We start from the raw sequence: 27383 nt of genomic DNA, 5'->3' as shown, positions 1-27383 counted from the left end.
TTGACTTTTGCATTTGGTTTCTCCTTTCCAGAGAACAGCTGGCATAGCACTGTAGAAGCATTCCGCTTGTGTGATGGGAAATCGTCACGGAGGCCTCAGAAAATAAGCCACCTGGGACTGCAACCCCTTGCACTTGATCAACATCCTGAGTGTTAAATGTAGCTGTTGTCTCAGGAAACTAAAGCATGGTGGACTACCTAGTTTTCTGGACCAATGACAAGTTCTCTTAATATCTCTAAAAATGGTAGTGCTGAAAATTTGCTTTGTGAAAAATATCACGCTACTCAACATCTAAATCAGGCATAGGCAAACTTGGCCCTCCAGATGTTTTGGGACTACAGCTCCCATCATTCCTAGCTAACAGGACCAGTGGTCAAGGGTGATGGGAATTGTAGTCCCAAAACATCTGGAGGGCCGAGTTTGGTTGTGCCTGATCTAAATACTAGAGCAGGTGTGGGGAACCTTTGGCTTTCCAGATGTTGTTGAACTCCCATCATCCTGATCATTGGCCATGCTTACCAGGGGCTAAGGGGAGTTGTAGTTCAGGAATGTCTGGAGAGCCAGATATTCACCACACCTGCTCTAGAGCAAACTCATTTTGAACCTCTCAAGCTCTGGTGATGCACTTTTAGATCTTCGAGAAATCATGTATCTTTAAGACATATTTGCCATTCAAATTTAAATCACTTTCAAATCTATTTAAATCACCCAGTTCCTGACAAGGTAGCTCTGGGAAATGTAGTTCATGATGGTCACTATGAGCACAGGATGTTGGACAAGATGGGCCTTTGGCCTGATCCAGGAAGCTGTTCTTATGTGTTATGTTTCTTGTCTGCTATCATCACAACCACAACCTGTGTTTTGTCTGCCCAATCTAAATTGCATTTTTAATACTTAGGAAGATTCTTCCTTGTAGAAGAGATCCTGAGAGGAGTCTTCTGCCTACATATGAAGCATGAAGACATGATGAATTTTCTTAAATATGTGACATTGAAACACTGACAGTACTGCCACAAAGCCCAAGCAAAATCTAGTTGTTTTTCTCATTTGGTTCTGTGGGAACTCTGAAATGTTTCTGGAGCTTTTTTTATAGACATTCAATCATGGGGAGATATGATATCTTAGCTTTTCAGTGCCCATTCCAAAAATAGACACAGCTTAATGAAATTGCTAGCATTAAGGTTTCCAAGAGCAAAGGCAAGATTCATTTGACTATGCAAGATCCATTTTCATGGCTTGGAGTAATAGAAATTAACAGATTCTAGAATGACTCTTTCTTGCTAACCATCCTGAAACACCTGTCTTTCACTGTTGGTAGACATACTACTAAAGATGGGCCATTGGCTTGAGAAAGTCAGGCAATTCTTATTAAATACTAATAATTTATTTTAATGTATAACCATTTGAAAATATGCTATGGGTACACTAATTTCACAGTGTTTCAGGTTTACCTATGGGAAATATTAGTTATATCCAATAGCGTCCATCAATGTTGATGAAATGCTCTTCAATCTAATGGAGGTTTCCATCAAGAGAATGGGGAGGAAGGTGATATTTTTTGCCGATTCTCCTTCTCTCCTGCAATCCCAACACTATTCCAAGGAATCCCCCAACCTTCTGTAGCAGATTTTGAGGGTCAGATCCAAGAAAATACTTAATGCAACTCACTGTTGAACTGGAACTTATTCCCACAGGAGGCAGGGATGCCTACCAACTTGGATGGCTTTAGAAGAGGATTCGGCAAATTCATGGGGAGGAGATCAACGACTACTAGGTACAATGGCATTTTCCATCTGCACTGTCAGATGCAGTATGCCTCTAAATGTCAGCTGCTGGAAATGGCGAGTGAGCAGATTGCTGTTCTGCTTGTGTTCTGCCTGCCTTCAGCCATCTGCTTGGCCACTGTGAGAACAGGACACTGGAGTAGATGGGCTAGTGGCCTGATGCAGCAGGCTTTTCTTAAGTCATGGCATAGCTACAGAATGGCCAGGGAGGAGCAAAGTCAGTGGCCACCATCTCTCTCAGAGCCCACACATTCATACCCAGGCATAGTTTGGCATAGCGTAATTTGCAGGGCAGGGCACTGTAGGTTCAGAAGTTCATTCAGGCATTATTGTGTGTCTTTTTTTCTGAATCCTGAACAGAATGGAGAGAAATCTATATGCAGTGAGTTTGAGCTTTCCAAACTGTGTGTCGCGACACATTAGTGTGCCAGTGTGTCGCGCTTCTCTTGGGGCTGGAAAGGGGTTAGTTTAATCTCCAGTTTGCCAGCAAATTACTGTGTCTCAAAATGATGCTTGTCTAAAAAGTGTGTCACCAACATGAAAAGTTTGGAAAGCTCTGTGTTACATAATGGATTAATAGCATATTTTTTATTTCTGCTGATTGAGCCCACTAAAAAGGGTTTAGTGTAATCATTCCTATTATTAATATTATTAATTTATTTATGCTCTGCCTTTTTTCCTGGCGGGTCTCAAGGTGGCTTACAGATAAAAATAAGAATTGCTTTCCTATTCTTATCCTTGTTTACTCAGAAGTACCCTATTCAATAGGAGTTATTCCCAGGTAGGTATGCATAGGATTGCAGACTTACTGTTACTCTTGATGTTTATAAAGAAAATATATAGGGGACAGTCTCACAAAATTAAGCAATTTCCATAGAATATATTTAAGCATACCATAACCACATTCCAATGTGATGCTACCAAAGTACACAGTCCTGCTTACAATTAGGATAAATATGTTGCCATAGAATTAATATACTACCTATTGCCTCTACGCACAATATACTGCTGTATCTTTTGCACAGTTTTATGAGGGAATGTTTTTGATAATGACTCCCTGCTTGCATCAAGAGGTAAATAATAAATATGTTTTAAATGCCAGGACATATGAATGTGACTGCTTATTAATGAGCAGTTTGATCTTCATTGACTAAAATCACTGCTGTAATATAATAATCTTCTTAATGCTGGGGGTTGTTTCTGCCACAAACAGCCTGTCTTGACCAAGATCCTTTCTGGTCAGGGATGTCTGAAATTTCCTTTTGTATATCTAAAACTAGTGTTGTGAGTAATGTGCTGTTGCCTTAGATTCAGAATGCAAATATGTGTTTTAAAAGCACAGACATTAGTAGGTAATCATTCAAGTGCAACCCTATGCTGATTTTGGTTCATTACAATGGTACCCATGCTCAGTGCCTCAATAATAAAACAAATCATTATGACATCTGATAATCATTCAGTAGATACATACTGCAGACCCTCCAAGTGTCCATATTTTCCAGGGACAGTTCCAGATTTACAGAGGCCGTCCCAGTTTCTGATTTGATCCCAGAATGTCCCGCTTTTCCTTAGAACATCCCTATTTTCATCGGAGAAATGTTGGAGGGTATGGAGTGACCCCCGAGACAAGCAGATAAGTAACTCTGCAAGCTTTAGAAGACATCTGACGGCAGCCCTGTATAGGGAGGTTTGTTAATGTTTTATTATGTTTTTATATGTGTTGGAAGCCACCCAGCATGGCTGGGGCAACCCGGTCAGGTAGGGGGGGTATAAACAATAAAATTATTATCATGGAATAGGGTGTCCCTATTTTCATCGGAGAAATATTGGAGGGTATGATACTGTCACCCCATTGCATGACTTACCAAAGCTGTTGTTGTCTTTGTGCCCTTAACTGTACAACTAGGCTGTAGTCTAGTACACATGCTCACGGAAACATCCCATTTTATCTTAAACAGTAGCTTCTAAAATAGGTTGGATAATGAGCATGGCTCAGTCAGAGAACTTGGCACTACCCCAGGCTTCTTGATTGATTCACTTTTCCAGATAGAGAAGGTTCTTTTCTGTCAGAGGAGACCAGTTGACTGAGCACATGGAAAGCTTAACTCTTCCAATGCAGGAATAGATCCTTCCTTTCAGGGAGGAGCCCGGTTATCATCTAGTAGAGTCTCTGGTTATCTAGCCCCTCTGGCCAGCTTTAAAGTGGGCCTACTATTGCTACTACTACTACTACTACTACTACTATAATACTACTACTATTTATAATAATAATAAATTTAATATTTATACCCCGTCTATCTGGCTGGGTTTCCCCGGCCACTCTGGGCATCTCCCAACAGAATATTTAAAAACCGATAAAACATCAAACATTAAAAACTTCCCTAAACAGAACTGCCTTCAGATGTCTTCTAAATGTCAGATAGTTGTTTATTTCCTTGACATCTGATGGGAGGGCATTCCACAGAACAGGCGCCACTACCAAGAAGGCCCTCTGCCTGGTTCCCTGTAACCAAACTTTTTGCAGTGAGGGAACCGCCAGAAGGCCCTCGGAGCTGGACCTCAGTGTCTGGGCTGAACGATGGGGGTGGAGACGCTCCTTCAGGTATACTGGGCTGAGGCCGTTTAGGACTTTAAAGATCAGCACCACCGCTTTGAATTGTGCTTAGAAACGTACTGGGAGCCAATGTCAGAGCAGTGTGCCCTGACACAGAGCAGGGGTTTTGTTTCACAGCAGCCTATAGCAGATGTAACAATATACTGTAGCTTTATATGTGAGAATTCAATTCAATGGGGCTTATTGCCTTCAGCTTGGACTGTTTTAATGCCACTGAGTAGGCAATGCAATCCAAATTCAGGTTTGTAACTGAAATGTTCAGTTTCATCTTCAGACAGATCACCATTGGCTACAATATAAGGCATTCGGTCACACAAATACACACTGGAATGAATGTCACAGTTTGAGTGTTAGGAGTTTGCCACACAGCATTCCATAGATTGCACACCAAATATTATACAATATACTAGTTCCAAACAGACATGAAAGCACAGATGTTGGAGCTGTAGTATATGGGAATGATAAAAAATAGAAAGTAATTGTCAATGGCCCAAAGTAAGTGAGGAGTTGGTTATACATACCACAGTTTTGTCCATATTAGATTAGTAGCTAAATGTGACTTATCTTCTCTTTTTATTACCCAAAGCTCTGCACATAGCAATAATTTTAAAAATGAAATCTGATTGATCTATATGCTTTATGAAAGAGTAATTATTGCACTGTTATGCACTTTAGTAAGTAAATAGAAGCATGCCTTGTCCTTGCATGTTCCTATTAGTAGAACATAGATATGTTTTGTTTTTTAAATACATCTTCAGTTAAGCAGGTCAGAATTAGTTCAGACCCTGAAAAAAGGACATGCATGAGTGTGTGAAATAGACTAAACTGGTAGGTTTAAGTGAAGAACTGGCAAACAACACATTTGCCTTCAAATTCTATATTTGAGGGGGAAATGCCTAGAATTTCTTTCATGTTGCTGTCCAGGTTATATAGTACAATGCTGGAATCTCAAGTTCCAAGGTATTTGCACAATGTTTTTTGATTTGTGAAGTATAATAAAAGCATTCCACTAATGTAACCTTGTTTCTCCCTGTTACTTTCCTGCAATTGTTCATCAAACTGATTTGTTAGAAGGATTCAAGAGCTGCTGCTTTGTTTGCCTTCCATGCCACGCTTCTCCAAACTTGCTCAAATGGAAACACAGGTAGTGGCAGGAGCTGTGAAGCACTGCTTAAATGCTGACAGCAGCTCCATGAAAAGCAGGATGCTGAAGGGAAAGTAGCAGGGAACTAATAAGTGAAAGGGAACAGAGGATGAATGAATCAAAAGAAGAAAAATTTAACAGGAGGAGGAAAAATGAAAGTGAAGGTAGGAGAAAAACCGGATTAGCTGCAAGTAGAACTAGAGGGAAGAGCAATTCTGGATTGTTAAGCCCTGTGGGTGAGCCAGAAAGAGGCATCATAGGATAGCGTAGGTGGGTGAAAGGAACTACACTACCGGCATTATGGCACTAAGGCATTATGACGGGTCTAAGTAGTACGTAACTACACAGGACAGAAAAGGGGTCTTGTTATGGGGGAAAAAATGTCCAAGCCCCAGGGCCGGATTTAGGTCTGATGAGGCCCTAAGCTACTGAAGGTAATGGGGCCCTTTATATGTCCAGCTGTCTTTTGTCAAGAACAAATTGTCACTTTTTTGTGTGTGTTGAATATATGCTATATGGTAATTTATGGACCTAATCTAAAACCATATTTTATTTGCGCATAACAAATAGGAGCCTACACAACACAAAACACTGTTGCTGTATGTTTTATTTTATTGTTTTTATCTCATATTTTGGGAAATGTACATCCATTCCCTTAAAATTTTTGGTGGGGCCCCAAGAAAATGGGGCCCTAAGCTATAGCTTGCTTAGCTTGTACGTAAATCAGGCACTGCCAAGCCCTAGTATTGTGTATGGAACTAAGCATAGGTCCTGGGTGCCTGAGCATCCACAAAATTCCCCATGAAGGGCCGGGGATCCACGAATTTTGGCTCCAGGGCCATTCACGCTGCATGGCACCCACGGCCCCTGGCACCCAGGTTGCCGGGCCATGTTGGCACTCCTGCAACTAAGGCTGCCATTCCATGTTCGGCTACTGTGGAGCGAATTCAGCAATCCATCGCATTCCCTGAGCACATCCAGGACGCCAGAGCGCAAGGCAAGTTGGTTGTTGCAACTGCTAGGAGAGCTCCTGTGAGCAACTTGCTCTGATGAGGGCTAGAATTTTAAGTGGAGAACCGCCAGTCAGCGCTGCTCCTCCCCACACCACCCGCGGGTGACCGCGTCCCAGCGGGGGCTCGCGATCTCTTCCCCCGCTCGATACCGAGCGCACTACGCCGCTCTTCTCGAACGCGCGCCTTTGCCGCCGCCTCTAACCGGCATGCGCGCGGCTCTAGGGCGGTAAGGCCGGGAACCGATAACGGCGGAGACGGCTTCCTCTCTTCGCCCTCCTCCTGGAGTACCTTACCTGAAACCACGCTAGTGCTCACGCCCCTTGGCTGAAAAAAGCGCCGCCGCTCCCTTCCCCTCGAGTTGCTTCCCGGGCCCGCCACGTCGCCTTGCTTTTCCGTTGGGGTGCTTTCTGTTTTTCTGACTCTGGGTTCTCCTTGCTGTGCTGCTGCAATGGCGCCTCTTACAAGTTACTCCAGCGGGCCTTTGTTGTTGGCGTCGCCGCCGCTGCTGCTGTTTCTCTCGTTTTCCAGAGTTCGAGGTGGGGTGGGGTGTGAGGTAGGGTGAGGGGGTTCAATGCATTTCGGTCGTACCCCGCCCTGCTCAGAGTGTTGGCATATCTGTCCGATGAGCTGCCGGCCTCTTGTGTTGTTTTGGAGAGCTAAGCGCAAGGAGGCCACTTTCTGTGTATGGACTGAGAGGCCAGTTACTTCAAAACATGTAAATTTAGGGCATCAAATTGCACTAAAAGTTAAGGGTGTCCTTTTCTTGTTGCCTTCAAAACTTCATAAAACAGCAAACTGTCAAACGCTGAGGGTAAATGTGGTTGTTGCATATAACCTATCTTCAGATATGAGGATTATGCTTTAATTTTTGAAAAGCTGAAGGCCATGGTATGGTGATAATAAATAGTTGTTGGGACCAACCAAAAGGTTACCGGCAAGATTTCAAAGAGCTAGGATATTGGTTGGGGATGTGCCATGAATGCAACCCAGATTGGAGGAAGACAACATGGACTTTGTATGAATCTGCAAAATTATTTATCAGTTTCATCTACTCAAGATCCCTCAAGAATACAACACATTCACACAGGCTCTGCAGGGATATAATTATAAAAGGTAGTTGCTCTAACTAGATGGCCAGTCTGCTCACACAAAGGAATGGATAGAGCTGGCCAATGATGGAAGATTCACATTGCTCCTTGGCCTTCTGAGCTTTTTGCCCCCAAATGGCCCTACGATTTTTATACTTTAAGAATATTGTCTCTTGGTAACATGCCATATTGGTTCATCTTCCAGCCTTACTTTAAGTAAATAGACATAACTGTCCTAAAATATGGTATTATTCCAAGGAAAGTTCGGCAGTGTCATCTTTCTGGGAATGCTCCTTAATCTGCTATTTTAAGTCCTGTTTATTTAAAATAGCCACCATTAATTGGACCTGTTCCCTCTTTGCATCCCTTTGCACAGAGCTCCCTCTGTCTCCTGTTAGTCATTAGATGGTGGTAGCAGGTGTGCCACCCATATGGTTCTCACAAGTCTGTTTAGATGAAAAGGCAACCACTTGCGGTATTTTCCATGTGAGTAGCAGGTGGTAAATAAGGCTTCCATCTGAACCTCACTTACCTACAAGCAAGCCCCTTAAAATCTGAGAGAGCTTACATCTGAAGAGACATAGTTATGATTATAAGTCTTAATGGTGCCAGTCTTATTCCAGCTGTCCTCTGCACATGAACTCCCAGAATCGATTGGAACATGGTCCTATAGATCCCAGTAGAGGAAAATGTCATAAAGATTTATGAATTATCCAGAGTTCTGCACTATATTGAACCTTGTTTTCTCTCCTATAGCTTCAGAACTTCCTCTTAATTTTTATTTCCAGGTGATTGCGCCTACCTGCATGTAGCCAATGCTAGCCTAAGGAGTGGGGATGCAAAAGACAGCTATCCTACTGGGACTGTTTTGCAATACCGTTGTATCCCAGGTTATGAGCCTATGCCTGGAGAGACTCTTTCTGTTACATGTCTTGACACTTCAAAATGGTCAGTAGAAAATCCTAGGTTTTGTCGAGGTAAGTTTCACTTAATTTTCTGAATATCTAAACAGCCACCTTAGATCAGACGAGTTATGTCAGTAACTTGCCTATGAACTGGAGGAGGTCCAAACATTGCAGAAAGTTAGGAAATAATAAATGAGGCTTTTCTTTTGTAGAACATTGGAGACTTAAATCAGGGAAATGGAATATTCTGAGCATCACTCCTCCTAATGATGAACTCAAGTGGTGAATGCCCTTGGGTCTGTAGATACAAGGTGCTTCTAAGAAACAAGAAAGAGCAATAGCATGTTTGAATGAACCCCAAAGTTTGCAGAAGTACCAGATATTTAAAAGGGAACTAAGGGGCCAAAAACAGCCCAGTGAAGCTTCCCTGCCTTAAACCTTAGGCAGGAACTCCAGCTGGTCTTGCTGCACCCCCACACACAGGCATGACGTGGCAGCTCCCATAACCTCTTGGGCAAGAGTGGCGCATTTAGCCTCTGTGCCTCTGAGCCTTCAGACTTCTTCCTGGCTCCAAGCAGAGTATCGCAGCAGTGGTGTGTGCCTTGTGTAGGTGCAATACATCACAGTACATACGCAAGCTTCTTTCTAATCTTAAGAGGCTTTAATGAACAGCATAACTGGGAGATCCAGCAGCCATCCTCCCAGTTCATCAGCCAAGCCACACCTTAGTAGGCTAGACAATACACAGAACTGTTTAACCCTGTAAGTTCTGATTCTCCTCACAGAACATAGCTGATGGGCTGTCCTTCCTGGGAGGTTTTTAAGCAGAGGTTGGATGGCCATCTGTCATGTATGATATAGTTGAGATTCCTGCATTTTAGGGTGTTGATGATCCTTAAGTCACACTATACACTATAATATTGTGAAGGTGAGAGGTACCAACACTGTCACCTCTTCTCCAAAAGTAGGTGAGGAGGATGTATTGGAGGTTCTCACCTTAAATAATGACTAGAAGCTGCCCCAGCCTAATTTTTCTCCACCATGGCAGATGAATAGTATGCTTACAAAACTACTGTACTTAAAAGTACAACTGTCTTAAAATTATTTGAACAAATATACCTTTGTTTTACCTATTGTCATAAATACAGGGGTGTGGGAGTACTATTACAACTTTACAGTAAACAAAATAGAGTTTTTAATGATCTCAGATGTCAGCTTTTTGATACTGGATAGTGTCAGCAGCAACAGTCCAAAAACTTTGAACATCTATATGCCAGAGGCAACAAAGAAATAAGTGTACATAAAGCAAGAAATGGTCTCTCAACTGCTTTCAACTCATGAAGGAAAAAAGAAAGAACACTTAACGTCTGCATCCATCCCTAAAGATCACATTATTGTGAACCACCAGTAAAATTGGATATTGAATTATCCTTTAATGAATATAGTATTTCCAAGGACACTTTCAGACTGTCTCTATATTGTAGGAGGGATTCAATTAAATACCAACAAATCCAGGTAGCACAGTTGACATGTATTTGGTTCTCTTGTGCACCAAATCTGAGTTTTTTTAAAAAATTGGACATTTTGCAGTAAAGAATGTGACAGGGAATTGCACTGGAGATACTGAGATAATTTTTTTGATACAATGTCGTATAACCTCTCCCCAAACAAATCAGGATGACTGCTCAAACAGATCATCTGGAAGTGGCCTTGGTGTCTGTAGTGTACCCTTTTTATTTTATTTTTAAAGAAATCAAGGCTGCATGTGCTAATGCTTGTTTTGATTTTCCTGTTAGGAAGGCGATGTCCTACTATAAATTTAGAGAATGGCAGAATAGTAAAATCAAGAGACTTGCGGCTAGGTGATGAAATAACTCTAGGCTGTAATGAGGGGTGAGTTGTAGGTTGCCTTTTGTACCTACTTGGCTTTGTTTAGAACTCCTGGGAGGGGCTCGTGACAGACATATATTAATTGTTAAAATATTAGGCTAGATTTTTGACATTAATTCTTATCTACTTGTGTTGTTATTATACTCCAAATAAATTAATAAACACAAATAAGCAGCACCTAAGAACAGGTCTACCATTTCTGGTTGATTTGGTAACTGAGCAACGGCAACCTCTGGCTTCTGAGAAATGTGTATTCAGGTCTTTCATTTGGTTATTTCTCAGTGTGTAGAACTGTCTTTCAATGCTGGCATCTGGATGTGTTTCCACTCACTGATGAAATCCCCAGTTCTTTCCCTGCCTCCTTTTACTCCTTGCAGCCCTTAAAGTGCACTGCTGCTTCAAGCAAGTTCACAGTTCTCTGTTCATTTCTCTAAAAATAAAATAAAATAAATATGCTAGAATAACTATATTAGAGGGTTTTCATATGCCCCTCTAACTTCCCGTTCTCTCCAGCAAAATAGACATAATAGTATTTTGCAGAGTTCATGTGATCCACACTTTCTCAACCACAGCTCTGCCCCCTATGATATGGTGTGATAATCATGGATTTTATCTACAATTGTGTTCTACAATCCCTTCTCTCCAGCAAAGTAGACACAATAATATTTTGTGTAATCCACACTCTCTCAGCCAGACACCCTGCGATGTGGTGTAATAATAGTGGATTTTGTTTATAATCGCTTTGGGAAAGTAATTTTCTTAATGGCAATAAACTCAAGTGGGGTGGGATGGCATTTTTAATGACATAAGGTCTGTTGGAAAGATCATGAATTCCTGCCTTTACTGCTCCCCTTTGTTTTTGAGGTCACACACCCCATCATACCTGAATGTCAATCCTGAATTAGATACTTGAATTGTGTTTCAAGTACTTCACCTTGAATTGAGGAAGTCCACTATGATGAAATTTGAAAGCCTAGGTTGCTGCTTACAAAGGCACTATGTCCAAGCTACTGGCATTTTTATGTTGGTATCGCTTTTTCTGGGCACTCTTTAACAAAGAGATAATTCCTGTATCTGGAATTAAATTAAATTGCTAGCTTGTCTTAACCTCGACTGAGAGCACCCACAGAAAGGGCTTTTTCAGTTGCCTGCCCCACCTTTAGAATCCTCTTCTCAGGAAGTTTCCCCTGGTCTCATTTTCACACTGTTTTAGCAGCAAGTGAAGACCGCTTTACCAGGTCTCATTCAGTGTTGTTTGAACTGGATTCAATCCTACTGTTATTATATTCTTGCTGCTGTGTTGTTTGTAACTGCTTTTGAACTGGTGGTGGTTGATTTTATTTTTTTCTGTTTATGTCAACTAGCACAGTGGTGACTCTGTAGGATGGGATATAGTCTAAATAAAGCAAGTGTACTAGATAAGAATTATGCTCTATCTGCACACTTTATGTCCCGTGCATTAAAATACAAAATTTGTCTTTCTCTTTAGGTACAGAATGGTAGGCCAAAATACTCTTCGATGTAGCCTTATAAACAACAACGTTAATTGGCATAGAGACCTTCCACTTTGCCAACGTAAGATGAGCTAGTTTGAATTTATTAAGTGTGAGCTCAATGTGTTACTGTGTTACTTTGTTTATTGCAAAAGTGTAACCAATATACAGAGTTCAAGATATTTTCTGATCATGTACCATATACACACCGTCATGGTTGTTGCCAACTAGCTGACTTCACCTACAGCTTTCCCCAGAGCAGGAAATTGGTGTTCTGAAATAACCCATTTGTTTGCAAAATCACACATAAATGGGAACTGATGGAATTGGTATTAGATCAAGGAGAAGTCGGGTGCATAAGGAAACTGCTGAAGTCATTCAAACCATTGCCATTCCCTACAAATGGATATATTGTTAATCAGGAACCCTACAGAGCCTGTCCATTAAGCCACTTTTCAACGTTTATTGGAACAGAAACGATTTCTTCCGTTTAATTTAGCATTTAAGTTTTAGTGGAAGCATCTTTGCTTCATTGTTCTTATTCAGACAAGAGAATCTAAGGGAGTAAAGCAGTGCAAATAGAACATGTGCATTGCACTAATCCCACATTGTGCTCACTGAGCCACTGGTGAAAGGGGTTAGTTTGGGGAGCACCAGAAGGTCATCATCTCTGTGGTGTTTCATATGGGAGCAGGGGAGAGAATCATGTATACCACCTTGAACTCATTGGAGGAAAGGTGAGATAAAATGAAATGAATTAAAAAATTAAAAATTAATTTGGCTACAGCAGATTCCATAATGCTTCAACATTTTTTACCTATGTTTTTTGGGCTCACCTTTTGGCCTGAGTGCTTAACACTTAACAATGGCCTCTGAGGAGCCTGAATTTGAATCATCTATTGGTTGCCCTATATAACTTGTGGGGACTTACATACTCTTGGAATTAGAGTTTCACCTGTGGGTGGATTGGGGAGCAATTGGGTCAGATCCCCCTGAATAACTGGAAACCTCCTGGAACATATTTGCCTTTTCATCTAAAGCAGTCTCTTCTGGGCCTCTTTACATACCTTTCAAGTGGTTTTCTGCATGCGGAGGTTCCTTCCCCGCTCCCAGTGGGTTTCAGGGGTTCATCCTGTATTACATCATTTAAAAATACTTTTTAATAATTAAAAAAAACTACGGAATTCAGCAAATGTATTTGACCCACAAGCAAATATGGTTAATAAAGTGACTTAGGGCACTCAAATAATCTCATTGCTTTCCCTTGGTATAATAGGGTCCTTGTTTTTGTAACCTTTCCTTGTCTGACCATTCTGTCTATGGTATATACAGTTTTAGTCACTTCCTTTCATGCATTCACATACCTGTGGTTTATCTATTTTTGTTTTATTTCATGTATGAATTTGTTCGACAGCGATATGTAATTGTATATGGACTATGTATATTGTCATTAAATCCCGTTTGATAACCCTGCATTTTGGGGTCAGCCTTTATTATTTCTCTGTGCACAGCTGTGAAGGCAGCCCTGTCTCCATAGGCATGCGTGAGGGAAAATAAAAGCTAATAGTAAGGAAGCTGAGGACAATGGAATCCCCACAAAGGTCTCTTGAGGCCACAGGGTCATTCCCCCCCCCCCCCAGCATTCCTTGCTCTGAAGGCGGCACTGGGGCTTTGACAGCTCCCTCTGTGAAGCTTCAAGGCTCGCTTGCTTCACAGAAGGTTGTAATACCTACACAGCAGTCCACTTTAGTTCAGTGTTTGGGTGACAGCTAAAATGGATGCTCAGGCCTTGAATTATCAGAAGATTACTTCATAAAGTGGAACATCTTTTCCGTGAAAATAACTTTAGTCCAAATACAATGCTAACAGAGATGCTTTTACAGTTGTAGTCCTACTGAACGGTTAATGTTGCTTTTGATCCCCAGGAATCCCCTGTTTCCCCCCTCCTAAGATTGCCAATGGTCAACACAGTCAGCCAACCGATGGACATTATGACTATGGCGCAACAGTGACGTACACTTGTAATGCTTATTACTCACTTATTGGAAGCCCTACTATTACATGTTTAGTGGCTGCAGATGGTGTAAACGGAGAGTGGCGTCCAGCTGCACCTGAATGTAAAGGTGATGGAAACTAATGTTTGGTACCTTTCCTGTACCATGTTAATGTCCTTTGTGAACAGTGGCAGGAAAAAGTAAATCCTTCTTGGAATTTGCTAACTTTGCAGTCTGCTAAGCACTGTGCTGCTGCTGTTCGGCCTGTGAGGCTTTCAGTGGGATTGCAAGTGATTCAGTGTGGGAGATGCCCACACTGCACTGCCTCCTCAACGAGTTGCTTGTTTTAACCTGAGTCATTTTCAGAGGAGCTTATGGTCTGGTCCAATTAAAATAATCACTATTATGTCCCACTGAGAACAAAGGAACCTAGATTTGGTTGTGAGCTATGTATTTGATTAATTTCATTTGGACTTAATCATTGCCTTTAGGTTGTTTTGCTCAGGGTGCTAGGAAGAATAAAAACAATATAAATATAATGTTTCCTGCAATAAATGGAGGAGTATTAAGTAGTAATTGTTATCCTTTATAGATTTAGATTTGTTTGGCTTTCTACATTCAAAGAGCTATCTGTGCAGGAACTTTGATAATGCCTGTCTCTGAAGTAGACCTGTAGAAATTTAGTTGGATTGAAATTATATATTTTAATCGGCTTAATTAGTTATTTAGTTATTTGAAGTCACCAGAAGTGTGTCCACCTATCCATAAAATAAAATAAAATGAATCCCAAACAGGTGTGCTAAGAATTTACTTCCAAACCACCCCTTAATAATAATAATAATAATATCTTTATTGTCATTGCCCCCTTCGGGGACAACGAAATTACTTGACTGCTCCATAAAAACACCAATTAAACAATACAGTATAATACAGCAAGGGAGATTAGATGACTTTCAAAGTCCGGGCTTCCCATTCAGGGCCGAGATTGCTCTGGAGAAGAAGCTGTTCTTAAGACGGCTCGTTCTTGTCTTCATCGTCCTGTATCTCCGTCCCGACGGCAAGAGCTCGAAGAGACAGTGATCAGGATGCGATGGATCTTTTACTATGTCCAGTGCCTTCCTATGGCACCTTGTGGCATAAATCTGCTCTACGGTGGGGAGTGGGCAGCCAACAATGCTCTCTGCTGCCTTAACAACCCTGCACAACCCCATCCTGTCCTGGGTAGTACAGCTTCCGTACCACACACATAAGCCATAAGTGAACACGCTCTCAATGGCACAGTGATAGAAGGCAAGCAGCAATTTCTGCGGAAGATGGTTTTTCCTTAGTATTCTCAAAAAGTACAGTCTCTGCTGCGCCTTCTTCACAAGCCCCCTTGTGTTGACACTCCAGGACAGATCCTCTTGTAATTCAATGCCCAAAAATCTGAACGTTGTTACCCTCTCCACACAGACCCCATCAATCAAAAGTGGCTGGACGTTGCTCTTCTGTCTCCTGAGGTCCACCACAAGTTCCTTTGTCTTCCTTATATTTATGAGCAAGTTGTTAGCTCTGCACCACTCTGTCAGCCTCTCCACCTCATCTCTATAATCCGTTTCACCCTCCCTTTCAGGGATGAGCCCAATCACGGTTGTGTCATCTGCAAATTTGACAACCCTATTACTAGGGTGAGTAGCGACACAATCGTACGTGTAGAGAATATAAAGGAGCGGACTAAGTACGCATCCCTGTGGTGTTCCTGTGTTAGTCTTAAGCATATTAGAGGTATAAGGGCCCAACCGAACCCTCTGGGGGCGGTCTGACAAAAAGTCCAATATCCTCCCACAAAGTGATAACGGAAGCCCCAGATCTTCCAGTTTAGACATCAGACGTTGTGGTAGAATGGTATTAAATGCCAAGCTGAAATCTTAAAAAAGCAGTCAGGCATACCCCCCCCCCCCCGCTGCTCCAAATGTGCAAGGACGGCATGGAGGGCAATCGCCACAGCGTCCTCTGTCATTTCGTTTTATAAGCAAATTGGAATCTGTCCAGTCCCTCTGGTAGGCAGGCAATGACATAATTTCGTACCAGCTTTTCAAAGCACTTCATGATTATAGGTGTGAGTGCTACTGGATGAAAATCATTTAGATCTTCTGGGTTAGATGCCTAGGTGAAGAAATAACACCTTAAAGCAAAATGCAACCAAGAGAGCTATACAAGCTCAGCATCTGGTAGGGACCCAGTTTATTAGAGGAACCATTGCAGTAGGGAAGCCTCTCTAAACCAGAACCACCAGTTAGGAGAACTGCTTCAAAGGCACATTCTACCAAAGCTTTTACAAGATTTTCCAAACACAATACATTATTAGCCAATAACACTCATATGTAAAGAGAGGTCACAGGTCTTGCTCCTATATATTATCTTCTTTCATTCATTATCTTGAGTACCCCCATACTCTGGAGCCTCAGGAATCATATTTCATCCACTTATCGTCCATCTTCCATGACAACCAGACCATTAAAATGTCCTTAACATACCATTCCTGTAGCTTCCCATGTTTTGGAAGACTCACGGTAAGAGCAGCCTATATTCTAAACATCCTAAACATTTGTGCTGATAAACTATGCAAACAATTTTTGAGAGAGAAATATATAGGAAATTTGTAGTTCAGAGGTTCACATAAGGTATCAAGAATACAGGAATTGAACCATTCATTGATACATAGCTTTTACATAGAGAATAAATGCAAAATAAACATGCAGTGGTACCTTGGTTCTCAAACTTAATCCGTTCTGGAAGTCTGTTCCAAAACCAAGGCACGCTTTCCCATAGAAAGTAATGCAATATGGATTAATCCGTTCCAGACTTTTAAAAACAACCCCTAAAACAGCAATTTAACATGAATTTTACTATCTAACGAAACCATTGATCCATAAAATGAAAGCAATAATCAATGTACTGTACTATAAAATAAATAAGGCAGTACAGTGGTACCTCGGGTTACATACGCTTCAGGTTATATACGCTTCAGGTTACAGACTCCGCTAACCCAGAAATAGTGCTTCAGGTTAAGACCTTTGCTTCAGGATGAGAACAGAAATCGTGCTCCAGCGGAAGCGGGAGGCCCCATTAGCTAAAGTGGTGCTTCAGGTTAAGAACAGTTTCAAGTTAAGTACGGACCTCCGGAACAAATTAAGTACTTAACCTGAGGTACCACTGTATTGTAGATGATAAAAAAAAATGTTTTTTTAAAAAATTCTTACCTGCACTGATGATAGTCATTGTTTGGATGGGGGGGGGGGGGTATCCATTTCCACAGTCACACAATCAATCAGTAGCTAAACTGGGTTCCACGCAATCACAAAAACAAATTAACCGAAAAAGCCACAACAAAAACACACAAAAAAAGCGCTTAATTTAATCCGTTTTGGAAGTCCATTTGACTTCCAAAATGTTCGAAAACCAAGGCACAGCTTCTGATTAGTACAGGGGCCCTGGAAACAATAGCTGACAGCCACATCGGACGTTTGGCTTCCGAAAAACGTTCGACAACCATAACACTTCCAGGTTTTCAGCATTTGAGAACCAAGGCGTTTGAGAACCAAGGCTTTTGAGTGCCAAGGTGTTTGAGAACCAAGGTACCACTGCAATTATAACAAGTGGCTAAAGAAAAAATATCTATCACCGGCATGGCTAATTATATCCCCTTTTTGCCAGAGTTGGGAGGTTTACAAGTTTAAAGTCCCTGCTGCTTCTTTAGTGGAACATTGGTCTGGTTTGCATAGAACACTAGCCCATGAGACAACAAACCACAAGTAAAATTCGAATTTTTCCACAGACAAATAAGCAAACCTTTGTTTTATTTTCCGGGCGCTCTTGCTTCCTATCTTTGCAGTTTGGCGACTGTCTGAGGTGGGATGGCTAAACAAGCCACGGTTAAGAAAAGGGTGCTGGGTGCACCTGTAATGCAAATCCACAATTTAAATTTTATATGCTAACATCAGACTGTAGTTTATTGGCAATAGTTAAGTCCTTGTGCAAGCTTTAGCAAGCCATAGTTTAAACAACAAGTATATTTCTAAATGCTGTTCTTTTCAGTGGTCGTATGCCGTAGACCTGACATAAAAAATGGAAGAATAACAACTGCGTATAAGCCTGCATACACCTATGGAGATCGTATAATATCTGCATGTAATCGTGGATACACTCTGGTGGGGAATGACAGTAGTGTATGTGGGGCTAACAATGCCTGGCAACCTCCTATTCCAACATGTGTTAGGCGTAAGTATCTTCCTACACTTAAATGGGTTCCTTGGGAGGAACCACAGGGTATAAATTCAATAAATAAATGTCCATAGAAAAGGGGAGATACGTAGCCACTCCAGCAACATATCTCTATTTCCTCACATCCAGAAACGCAAGAAGGGCTTTTACTCTTGCTAGAAGCTCAGTCTTTCCCTCACCAGTTCTGGAAGGCTTCTATAGAAGAATCCTGTACGCACAGAGACTTTGCGCCTGCCCATTAGGGGAAATAGGAAGCCCTGAACATATATTTTTTTAGATGTCCTTTTTATGTTGAGATCTGTAGAGACACCATTGATCCATTGCTGAGGAGGCTCGCTGATCTTTCAGACAAGTCTAAACTTAATTCTCTCCTCTTAGGCAAAGATCACAAGACAACCTGGCTGGTAGCCAGATTCTGTGCCCAGATTTGTAGGCACAGATCATCCTCTAGAATAAAATAGCTCACTAGGGAAATGCTGAAGTTGCCCTTTGGGTCAATTTTTTTATGGTAGCCCAAATCTCAGTTGTATGGGTGTATGTATATATCTCAATTTTAACTCATGAGTTATTGCTGCAATCTGCTCCGATTGTATATTTTATCTTTATGAACGCTGTTTTTATTGTGTTATGTTACGGGAGCTGGTCTTTGACTGTAATAAAATCTAATCCAATAAATAAATGTCAGAGCTATTGTGTTGCACTTTAAAGCAGATCATCCTTATTTCTTTGCCCCCTCTCTTTTCTGCTAGAATCCACCACCACTGTTGCCACCGTCCGTCCAAATGGAAGTACCAAAAAAACAACTTCTAGCAGACGTGAGTTAGAAAAATGTGACTTAAATATGAGATATTAAAGTCAGGATTATCTTACTCCATGTATGCTAATAGGATATATAAGATTTCATAATGAAACCTCTTGGTGGCAGCATGGATGGGGCTCTGTTGTTTTCCTGACTTCTTGGGTCACAGCCACTTACCAAGAAGGGGGAGGAGTGAGGAGAGGGGATCACTGCATCTGGTGGACCTCACTCCTCCTCCTCCAGTAGCAACCCATGATATTGGTTAGTGATTTCGCCCTTTCACCACCTGCTCCACCTGCCTGGGCCAGTGACTCACTCGTTGTTCCTGCTGGGGCCGCCTGCTGCCAGGGGGCAGGAAGACCAAGGGGCAGAAGGAGTTTTCTCCTTCATCCCCACCCCCTGCCATATTGACCCACAAAAGAAAGCCCAAGTTTTGAAGTGCAATCTTCCTTCTTTTGGTGGTGGCAGCAATGTGGGCATGGCAGTGACTTCTTCCTGGGCCACTTGCTTGCTTTGCTCACTTCACCAGCCTACTCAGACATTTCTCTCTTTTGTTCTCTCCTGTCTTCCGCATCAGTGGTAGCATCAGTAATGGTAATCCTTGACTGCCCACGTGCACTCTGTTACCTGCCCAATGATGGACAAGTACTAGAGGAAAAATGCAGATAAAATGAGATGTTGAAGAAAAGTTGGCCTATAAAAAATTCAAAATATAAGTAACATCAGATTATTATTATTATTATTATTATTATTATTATTATTATTATTATTATTTTAAAAAACTATTTTAACTTTCTAAAGTTGATTCCAGAGACTGAGACCATAGAGGACCTGGTGTCCTGAGACCATATGGCACCCTATACGGACCTTTCTGACTCCTAATTTTGAAAGAACACATAAATGCAGAGCAATCAGCACTTGAAAGTTGATATAAATCTCTTTACACAGCTCGTCCAACCACTGGAGGTGGTGGTGGTGGAGGAGGAGGAGGAGGAGGAGGAGGAGGAGGAGATGAAGGAGGAGGAGGAGGAGGAGGAGAAGATGAAGGAGGAGGAGATGGAGGAGGAGGATATGATGGAGGAGAAGGAGGAGACGATGACCTAAACCCAGAAAACGGTAAACAATTGCTTTTCACTGTTATGAGTTGATGTATTTCAATAAGTGGAGAGTGACCAAGGAGTAAGCTTATGGATAGAACCAGAATGGAGGAAATGGACCCTTGTCAAGAACTGGAGGGGGCGGGGGCTGGTGCTGTGGTGTTTGTTATTGTAATTATCTGTATTTTTAATAGGTCTCTCTCTCTCTCTCTCTCTCTCTCACACACACACACACACACAGAATTTAATTGTTTTTACATGACTTTTTAAAGCTGTTACCATTTTATCTATAAGCTGCCTTGACTCCCTGTCTGGGAAAAAGGCATGATATAAATAAATATAAAAATAACAACCCCCCCCCCTCTTTTGTATAGGACCTACAAACAAACCACTGACAACTCCCCTCTTTTTTTATAGGACCAGGTCCACAGACAACGCTTCCTCCAGACGATATAGGTACAGCGGAAAGGTGGTAGTGACAGCAAATTTATAAGCTTGTTTTTAGATTCGGTATAACACTTCTAATGAGTGTGGTAGCTTTTTAAAAACAGGAAATGGTTTTAAGCTGAGAATGGGAAGTTGCCTTCCACCCAGACAGCTGGTAGCTTGCTAAGTATTGTCAATTCAGACTGGTAGCAAGTCTCCAGGTTTTCAGACAGGGGACATCCTGGGCGCTACCTGGAGATGCTGGGCAGTGAACCTGGGACCTTCCATATATAAATATTCATTCTTATGTATTTATCTGTCTTATCTACCCTTCCTCTGCATTGGGGAGGACTCATTAATCTGATCCACCCCCCTGAGACTTAATGGAATTTGATGGGTTCTTCTGGGGTATTTTGTAGTAGGCAGCCAACAGTCCTCCTGAGACCTTAATCTCACATTGGAATAGGGAAATACAGCGGGCTTTCAACATAATTGCCCCTGTATGCCTTCTCTGGCACTGTTGAGCCCACTTTGCTGCCTGGCTTTCTGCGGTACTTGCAGCAGTGAAGCAGGCTGGATGACAACTAGAGTGCAGGAGATGTAAGGCTCCATATGAAGTTAACCATTCACATGTTGGAGTGTATGGCAGTGAAAGCTACAAAGGCTTATTTTCCTGTCTTGTTATTGGCATGTACAGCCCTGAACAACTTGAAACCAGGGAACACCTTACCTTGTATACTGCTGCCTGGACACTTTGACCCTCAGGAGATACACTCTCAGTAGTGCCATGTTCTGCTGAGGTTCATCTTATGTCTAATAAGACCAGGGGCTTTAGTGTGGCAGCACCTGCCCTTTGGATTGCGCTTCAAGTGAACATCAGGCAGCCGTCTTGTCATTTAGGCAGCTGCTTAAAGCTTGCCTATTCACTCAGCCTTTCCTTGGAAGGTGATTCAGCTGTGTTGCTATATTAACTTTGTCTACAGATTTGTGATACATTTTGTATTTGTTTTATGGGTGTAAGACACTTAAAAATACATTTGTATGCTCAGACTTTTCTGACTAAATATTATTCTACTTAAATTCTATATATATCTCTGACATTGTTTATTGTTTGCTGCTGATTTTATTTTAGTTTGTTTATATTTTAATACCTACTAAAATGTTTAACATGTTTAACATTTTAGTATTGAATTTTATTCTATAAACTGCTTTGGGATGTTTGGAAGGGAAGAGGCTTAAATAAGTAATTAGAATGTGTGTGAATTATTTAAACGTGGGAAACCCATTTCTTGGTTCCAGCGAAATACCTCTAAATTCAGTCTTCCCTTGTGTACTGGAGTAGATTATTTCCAGTTATTAGTTGTACTATATTTTATTCAGTGTGTGACACACAAAAATGCATACAGGCATAGAGAGAGCACACTACGATCTGCCACAATTACATTGCTTCAAATTTTAGCTCACACTTTTTATTTACTTCTTTTCTAGAATCTGACAACACCGCAACAATTATTATCGGTAAGCAATTACAGAGCAAGTTACTTCGCTGCTATTGCACTTTCATGCCTTGTAGTAATGTGTGTTTCCTTTACCTTTTACTCCAGTTTTGGTTTAAATGTTGAAGACTTCTACTTGGAGAATATGTTGATTCTTTTTCAAATATGCTTAGGGTGCAAACTTTTCTCCAAGATCTGCTGTTTATTTATTTATTTGGTGAGGCCAGCTCTGCTTCCTCCACTATCTTTGCTCCTGTAATGTACATAGCTGTCTCCAAATTCAGCACAGACTTCCCCCATGCTGTGACTTCTAATGTTCTTGCACCTGGGTGTTACTGGTGCTTTAAAAACATCCTCAGGAGAAAGGGTGTCTTGAGCTCAAGCGTGCCAACTCCAGGGGGCCTAGTGTTGAGGTGGCTGTGTGTGTGAGACACATCGCAGGGCTAATGGCCAGCTCCTTCAGAGTGCTTGGTCTCCTCCGCTGCACATGCATGACACGCGATATGTGTGACATCACACGCATGCTGGGCCCCCTCAATCTTGGGGGCAACCTGGTGACTCTGCTTCAGCTTCACACACTGCTTGGGTTGGAGTGTTGCTCTTTGATTGTCATTAGGGCCACCAAGTCTGCAGACATCTGTTAGGGGCAGGAAAAACTTGTTGCTGCAATCAATCTCTGAGGACAACTGCACATCTGCCCCAAAAGGGGGTAACTGCAGATGTACAGTGGACTCGCTGCTCAAGGTATATATGTGCCAAGTAACTCATCCACCCGAGTGGCTTTAATGTCCATTGAGCATTACAAGGTAAGAAGAAGAAGAAGAAGAGTTTGAATTTGATATCCCGCCTTTCACTCCCTTTAAGGAGTCTCAAAGCAGTTAACATTCTCCTTTCCCTTCCTCCCCCACAACAAACTGTGAGGTGAGTGGGGCTGAGAGACTTCAAAGAAGTGTGACTGGCCCAAGGTCACCCAGCAGTTGCATGTGGAGGAGTGGAGACGCGAACCCGGTTCCCCAGATTACGTGTCTATCGCTCTTAACCACTACACCACACTGGCTCTCAACAACCTGTCTTGTGACTTCTATTGATACAATTGCTTTTCCTCAACACAAAAATAATTACTTTGTCTTGTTAATTGGTACTATGGCATATCACTGGATTTATTTCTTTTTTCCTTTCAAGGATTGATCCTGGCTGTTTTAGTTGTGCCTTGTCTAATTGCTGCATTTTGGAAATACAGATCATCCATGAAAACTAGGTGAGCCAGCCCAAGAGCAGCTGCCCCTGATTCTCTGTTGCCTTCTTGGTTGCTGAGTGAGCTACCATATGCTTCTTCACTTCACTTTGCCTTCTACTTTGCTCACACTTTCCGCATACATGTGCTTAGTGTTCAGAAAGGGCTTGCACATTTTTTGTTGAACAGTTGCACTAATCTGCTACCACAGAATAAAAGCACAGTAATTTTTCTAGAATGGGTAGTCAGTATTTTATCCCATTTGGTGTTCTGATGTGACAGAAATGTTCTGTCTCCATTTACATCAGCTGTCCATCCTAATGCTGACTTCACAATGACTATTCTGGCCCTGAAAATCTTGAAATCTGCTATTAAATAAAGTTATAAAACATTCTGTATTCTACTGGGGCCACCAAGGGTACTTGCAGTTTGTGGTTATTACTTTCAGAAATAGTAAGCAGAGGCGGAGCTAGCTGCTCCAGGACCCGGAATGGCCTGCAGGGGTGGGGCTAGCCGCCCGCGGAGGTGCGCCTACAGCAGGGAGCGTCCCAGGGGAGTACGCTGGCAGCAGGGCGCGTCCCATGGGGGCGCCACCCATGGCGATGTCACCCCCCTCAGGGATGACACCAGGGGTGGGCTGTACCCACCTTTCTCTGCTACCGATAGTAAGAAAATGGATTTGTTGAATAGTTCTGTCTAAAGGCAGTAATGTTTTGTTTTGATTTTCCCCCTAGAAGAATCTAGGCCAATGCTATAATCATTCTAAACCAACAATTTGCAGCAATAACTTATTCTGCACGTTTCTCTCGCATGGCTTTTCTTTCTTTATTTCTATCCAGGGCTTTCCATTTTTGTTGTAGCATTGTATGCATGATTTTACTGTTTAGATATGATGCATATATCTTCCCATCGCTTTGTGAGTGCTAATTAAGCTGTTTCCATAGATTAATACAGAAATTATTTACTCATTATGAATATCCAGTGCAATAATTTCTGTCCCAGGTAGGTTACATGTCTTTTAAGTCTTCTGTGGGATTCAGATTTGATACCAAAGGATGCTGCTGATTGTTGTGTCAAAGGCAAGAGTTCTGTTTTATGCAGAGGCAATAACAACCCCAGTAGAGAAAAGGGCAGGCTCATCTAAGAGGAATCTGTTAGTAGTTACTATTTTCTATAGTTAGTGTGTTAGTCTCCCACTCTTATATCTGTTTTGCTTATATAATCCTAATTCATGTCATCTGCTTTACTTCTAATATCCTGCAGTTGCCAACAATCAGTGCATTACTTCTGAAACTTCTGAAATTGATTTTCCTGCCCAAGAAGCAACAGCATGGCTACTGTTTCAGTGTGAAAGTTACTTACAATACTTTTAAAATTTGAATAACATGAAGTGGAATGCAGATGTATTTGTGTGTTGCTTTTTTCCTTCCTGACAGGAAAACAAAACAAAATGATATAATGTTTGGAACATAGGTATTAATTTTAAATATTTTATTTTATTTTTACAGAGTACCCGAAGCTCCTTCTAGTCCTGCTCAATTTGACAACTCGGTATCAAAATCTGGATTGGAAGCCAAAGGTTCTCAAGTGAACAAGGTTTCTTCAGTAAACCTGTAATCCTGCACCCTTCCAGTTGATCATTAATTCCTAACAGTTCTAATTTTTATAACAGGAAATGAGAATTCAGGGAAGGACTATGTGAAAAGTCAAAGCCTTTTTCATTAAGAACTGGCCATCCAGCTACTTGAAGCATGAAGCAGTACTGGGCCCCAACACAACTCTCATCATTTGCTCTTACTTTTGCATAGAACTGGGTTCCAGCTTCCCTCGAAGAATGTCTCTCTAAGTGCCGTAATCAAATACAGAGCCAAGCAGAACTGATTGTGTATCTACCCTGGCAAGGTGTTTTACTATTTCTTCAAACCTTGTAAAGATGTAATGGGTTCTGTGTAGGAAATGTGAAATGTTACCATTTGTTTCCTAGAATCTTGTTCATCTCATGAAACGGAGGGGGCAAGTGTAGTTGTTAAAATTTGCCAAACTTTTGACTTCCTCAAGACTTTCTCATGCAGAATTCTAAAAGCTGCCTTGATTTCCTTACAGGATTTTCAAAAGTGTAAACAACAGTAATATATGCCTAATATGATATGTGCCTCTGTGTGTGTGTGTGTGTGTGTGTGTGTGTGTGTGTGTCTACACACACACACACACACACACACATATATATATATATATATATATATATATATGGTCATAGGCAAACAAAAGCTCTGCATCCTTAACCGAAAAATCCAGGAACACTTTTACAACACCTTAATTTCAGTGGGAACAAGTTAAGTAAAATAACTCTCCCATTAAAATCAATTAGAGTGAAAAGTGCAGTGCTTCAGATAGCTGAATTAAAGCTTGCTATATTCATGAAGGTATTTTGTTTGTTAAACACTGTTTTTAAAAATCTAATTGTGCATCTTTATTTATTTAAATTGATTAAATATGTATAGAGAAGAAAAGTTGTTTATCTTAGAATGCGTGCAAATAAATTGAAATGTTGAATAAAAGACATTAAGTATTATCACTAGCTTTTCTACTCCCAATGTGATTATGCAGTACAGCTTGGGTTGATATAGCTAATGCTACATAGCTGTTTCAAATCGCTTTCTGGCTACGCATAGATACACAATGCAGTGAAGATACAGTGGTACCTCGGGTTAAAGACACTTCAGGTTACAGACTCCGCTAACCCAGAATTCGTACCTCAGGTTCAGAACTTTGCTTCAGGATGAGAACAGAAATTGTGTGGCGGCGGCGCAGCAGCAGCAGGAGGCCCCATTAGCTAAAATGGTAACTCAGGTTAAGAACAGTTTCAGGTTAAAAATGGACCTCCAGAACGAATTAAGTTCTTAACCCGAGGTACCACTGTAGATGTTTGTGGGCGGGTATTTAACTTCTCCTTTACAGCACCTAGCCAAGCATTTTGTGCACTCTTTTTTCTTATGCAAAGCCTCACGAGATGGTGCCTTGAACAGAAGTGAGTGTTCTCAGTATCTCAGGTGGGCCCTAGTATCTCAAGTGTTGCTGCTGATCAATGCTAGGTCGGTGAATGGCAAAACAGCCATTGAGGAGTTGATCTGGGATGAGCATACTGGCCTGTCTTGTGTTACAGAGACCTGGTTGGATGAACTGGCAGGTAAGTAACCTCTCAGCTTTGGCCACTAGAATTATCTGTACAGCAGGAGGCAAAATCAGTGCGGTGGGGAAGCAGAGCTGCAACGGTCTGTCATGATTGTATCTCCCCTGACCAGGTGCCCTTTCTCCCAGTTTGTTGGGTTTAATTATATGCATCTGAAGATGGGTGGCTGGGACAAAATAGGGATTCTGCTGCTGTACCCTGGGGCTCATAGTCTCTCATAGTCTCCCTCAGCTAGCCAAGGAGGTCTTGGGGTTGGTGCTGGAGTCCCCCAAGGTTGTGCTAGGGAACTTTCATTCATGCGTAGATAACTCTGTCAGAAGCCCAACTCTGTCCCAAGTAATTTCTGGCCCTACTCATGCATCTGGGTGCACTCTGGACTTGGTATTCTGTGCAGAATTGGATGATGGTGGTCTTAGAGTGCAGGAACATTCTATAGCTCCATTGTCATGGTTGGATCACTACAGAGTTCAGACTCACTGAAACTGGATACATTTCAATTTGTACAGCCTAGAGACATACACAGGATCCTTGGAAATGTGAGAGCTACCACGTGTACCTGTGGTGGGGAACATGTTGTGCACCTTCTGGGATATTTGTCTACCTTTGGTTCCCACTCTGCCCTCAGCTTTCATCTGTGGTTCCTAGAAGCTATCAGCATGTGACATCTACACACCAGGAAATGGCTTCAGCTAGCTGGCTAAACCAGGTGGTTAGGGACTTACCCTGCACCGGAAGCCAGGCTCTGGCAGATTGAGTGGACAAGACTAATAGTGGTCCAGTGATCAATAAAGCAGTTTCTCCACGTGTTGTAGAAGGAACCTGGGTAGGTAGCCCATCTTAGGATGATTAAATCTGAATCTAACTCTCTCGTTGCCTTGTAAGACTTTGGGAGAAGAAAAGGCCTTTTGTAACCCTACACAAATTCAGAACAGAATCCCAAAGATGGTTGGATG

General features: G+C 41.7%; 2 protein-coding genes across 16 annotated transcripts in view; both read left to right on the top strand.

The window, feature by feature from the left end:
- The window catches only part of PFKFB2 (6-phosphofructo-2-kinase/fructose-2,6-biphosphatase 2), a 39066-nt gene extending 33650 nt beyond the window's left edge, over window positions 1–5416 (top strand). For 4 of the 6 annotated variants that reach the window (XM_083444456.1, XM_083444448.1, XM_083444449.1 and 1 more), the window contains one exon: window positions 32–5416. In XM_083444456.1, coding sequence (XP_083300582.1) covers window positions 32–55 — 24 coding nt within the window. In that variant the 3' untranslated portion in view covers window positions 56–5416. The remainder of the gene's footprint in view (window positions 1–31) is intronic. The other 2 variants (XR_014512194.1, XR_014512195.1) reach the window with 1 other exon arrangement.
- A 1307-nt stretch (window positions 5417–6723) lies between these two features.
- On the top strand, window positions 6724–25809 carry LOC310679331 (membrane cofactor protein-like). Of its 10 annotated transcripts, none has more exons than XM_083444497.1 (12): window positions 6724–7091; window positions 8432–8620; window positions 10345–10441; window positions 11928–12013; window positions 13857–14054; window positions 18003–18185; window positions 18938–19003; window positions 19936–20103; window positions 20502–20540; window positions 21999–22028; window positions 23189–23264; window positions 24749–25809. In XM_083444497.1, the coding sequence occupies exons 1-12, from the start codon at window positions 7004–7006 to the stop codon at window positions 24855–24857; spliced, it is 1329 nt and encodes a 442-aa protein (XP_083300623.1). In that variant the 5' UTR covers window positions 6724–7003; the 3' UTR covers window positions 24858–25809. The 10 variants fall into 10 exon arrangements, 8 of the variants coding, with proteins under 8 accessions (XP_083300623.1, XP_083300619.1, XP_083300621.1 ...); XM_083444493.1 differs by having other exon boundaries at window positions 7004–7108; XR_014512202.1 differs by lacking the exon at window positions 6724–7091 and adding an exon at window positions 7127–7668 and having other exon boundaries at window positions 20508–20553; window positions 24749–24767.
- The last annotated feature ends 1574 nt before the right edge of the window (window positions 25810–27383 follow it).

The sequence above is a fragment of the Podarcis tiliguerta genome (genome assembly GCF_965153285.1).
Source record: "Podarcis tiliguerta genome assembly, chromosome: 6".
NCBI classification, from domain to species: domain Eukaryota; kingdom Metazoa; phylum Chordata; class Lepidosauria; order Squamata; family Lacertidae; genus Podarcis; species Podarcis tiliguerta.
Note: the sequence above shows the minus strand (reverse complement) of the source record. Positions and strands in the feature narration are given on the sequence as shown.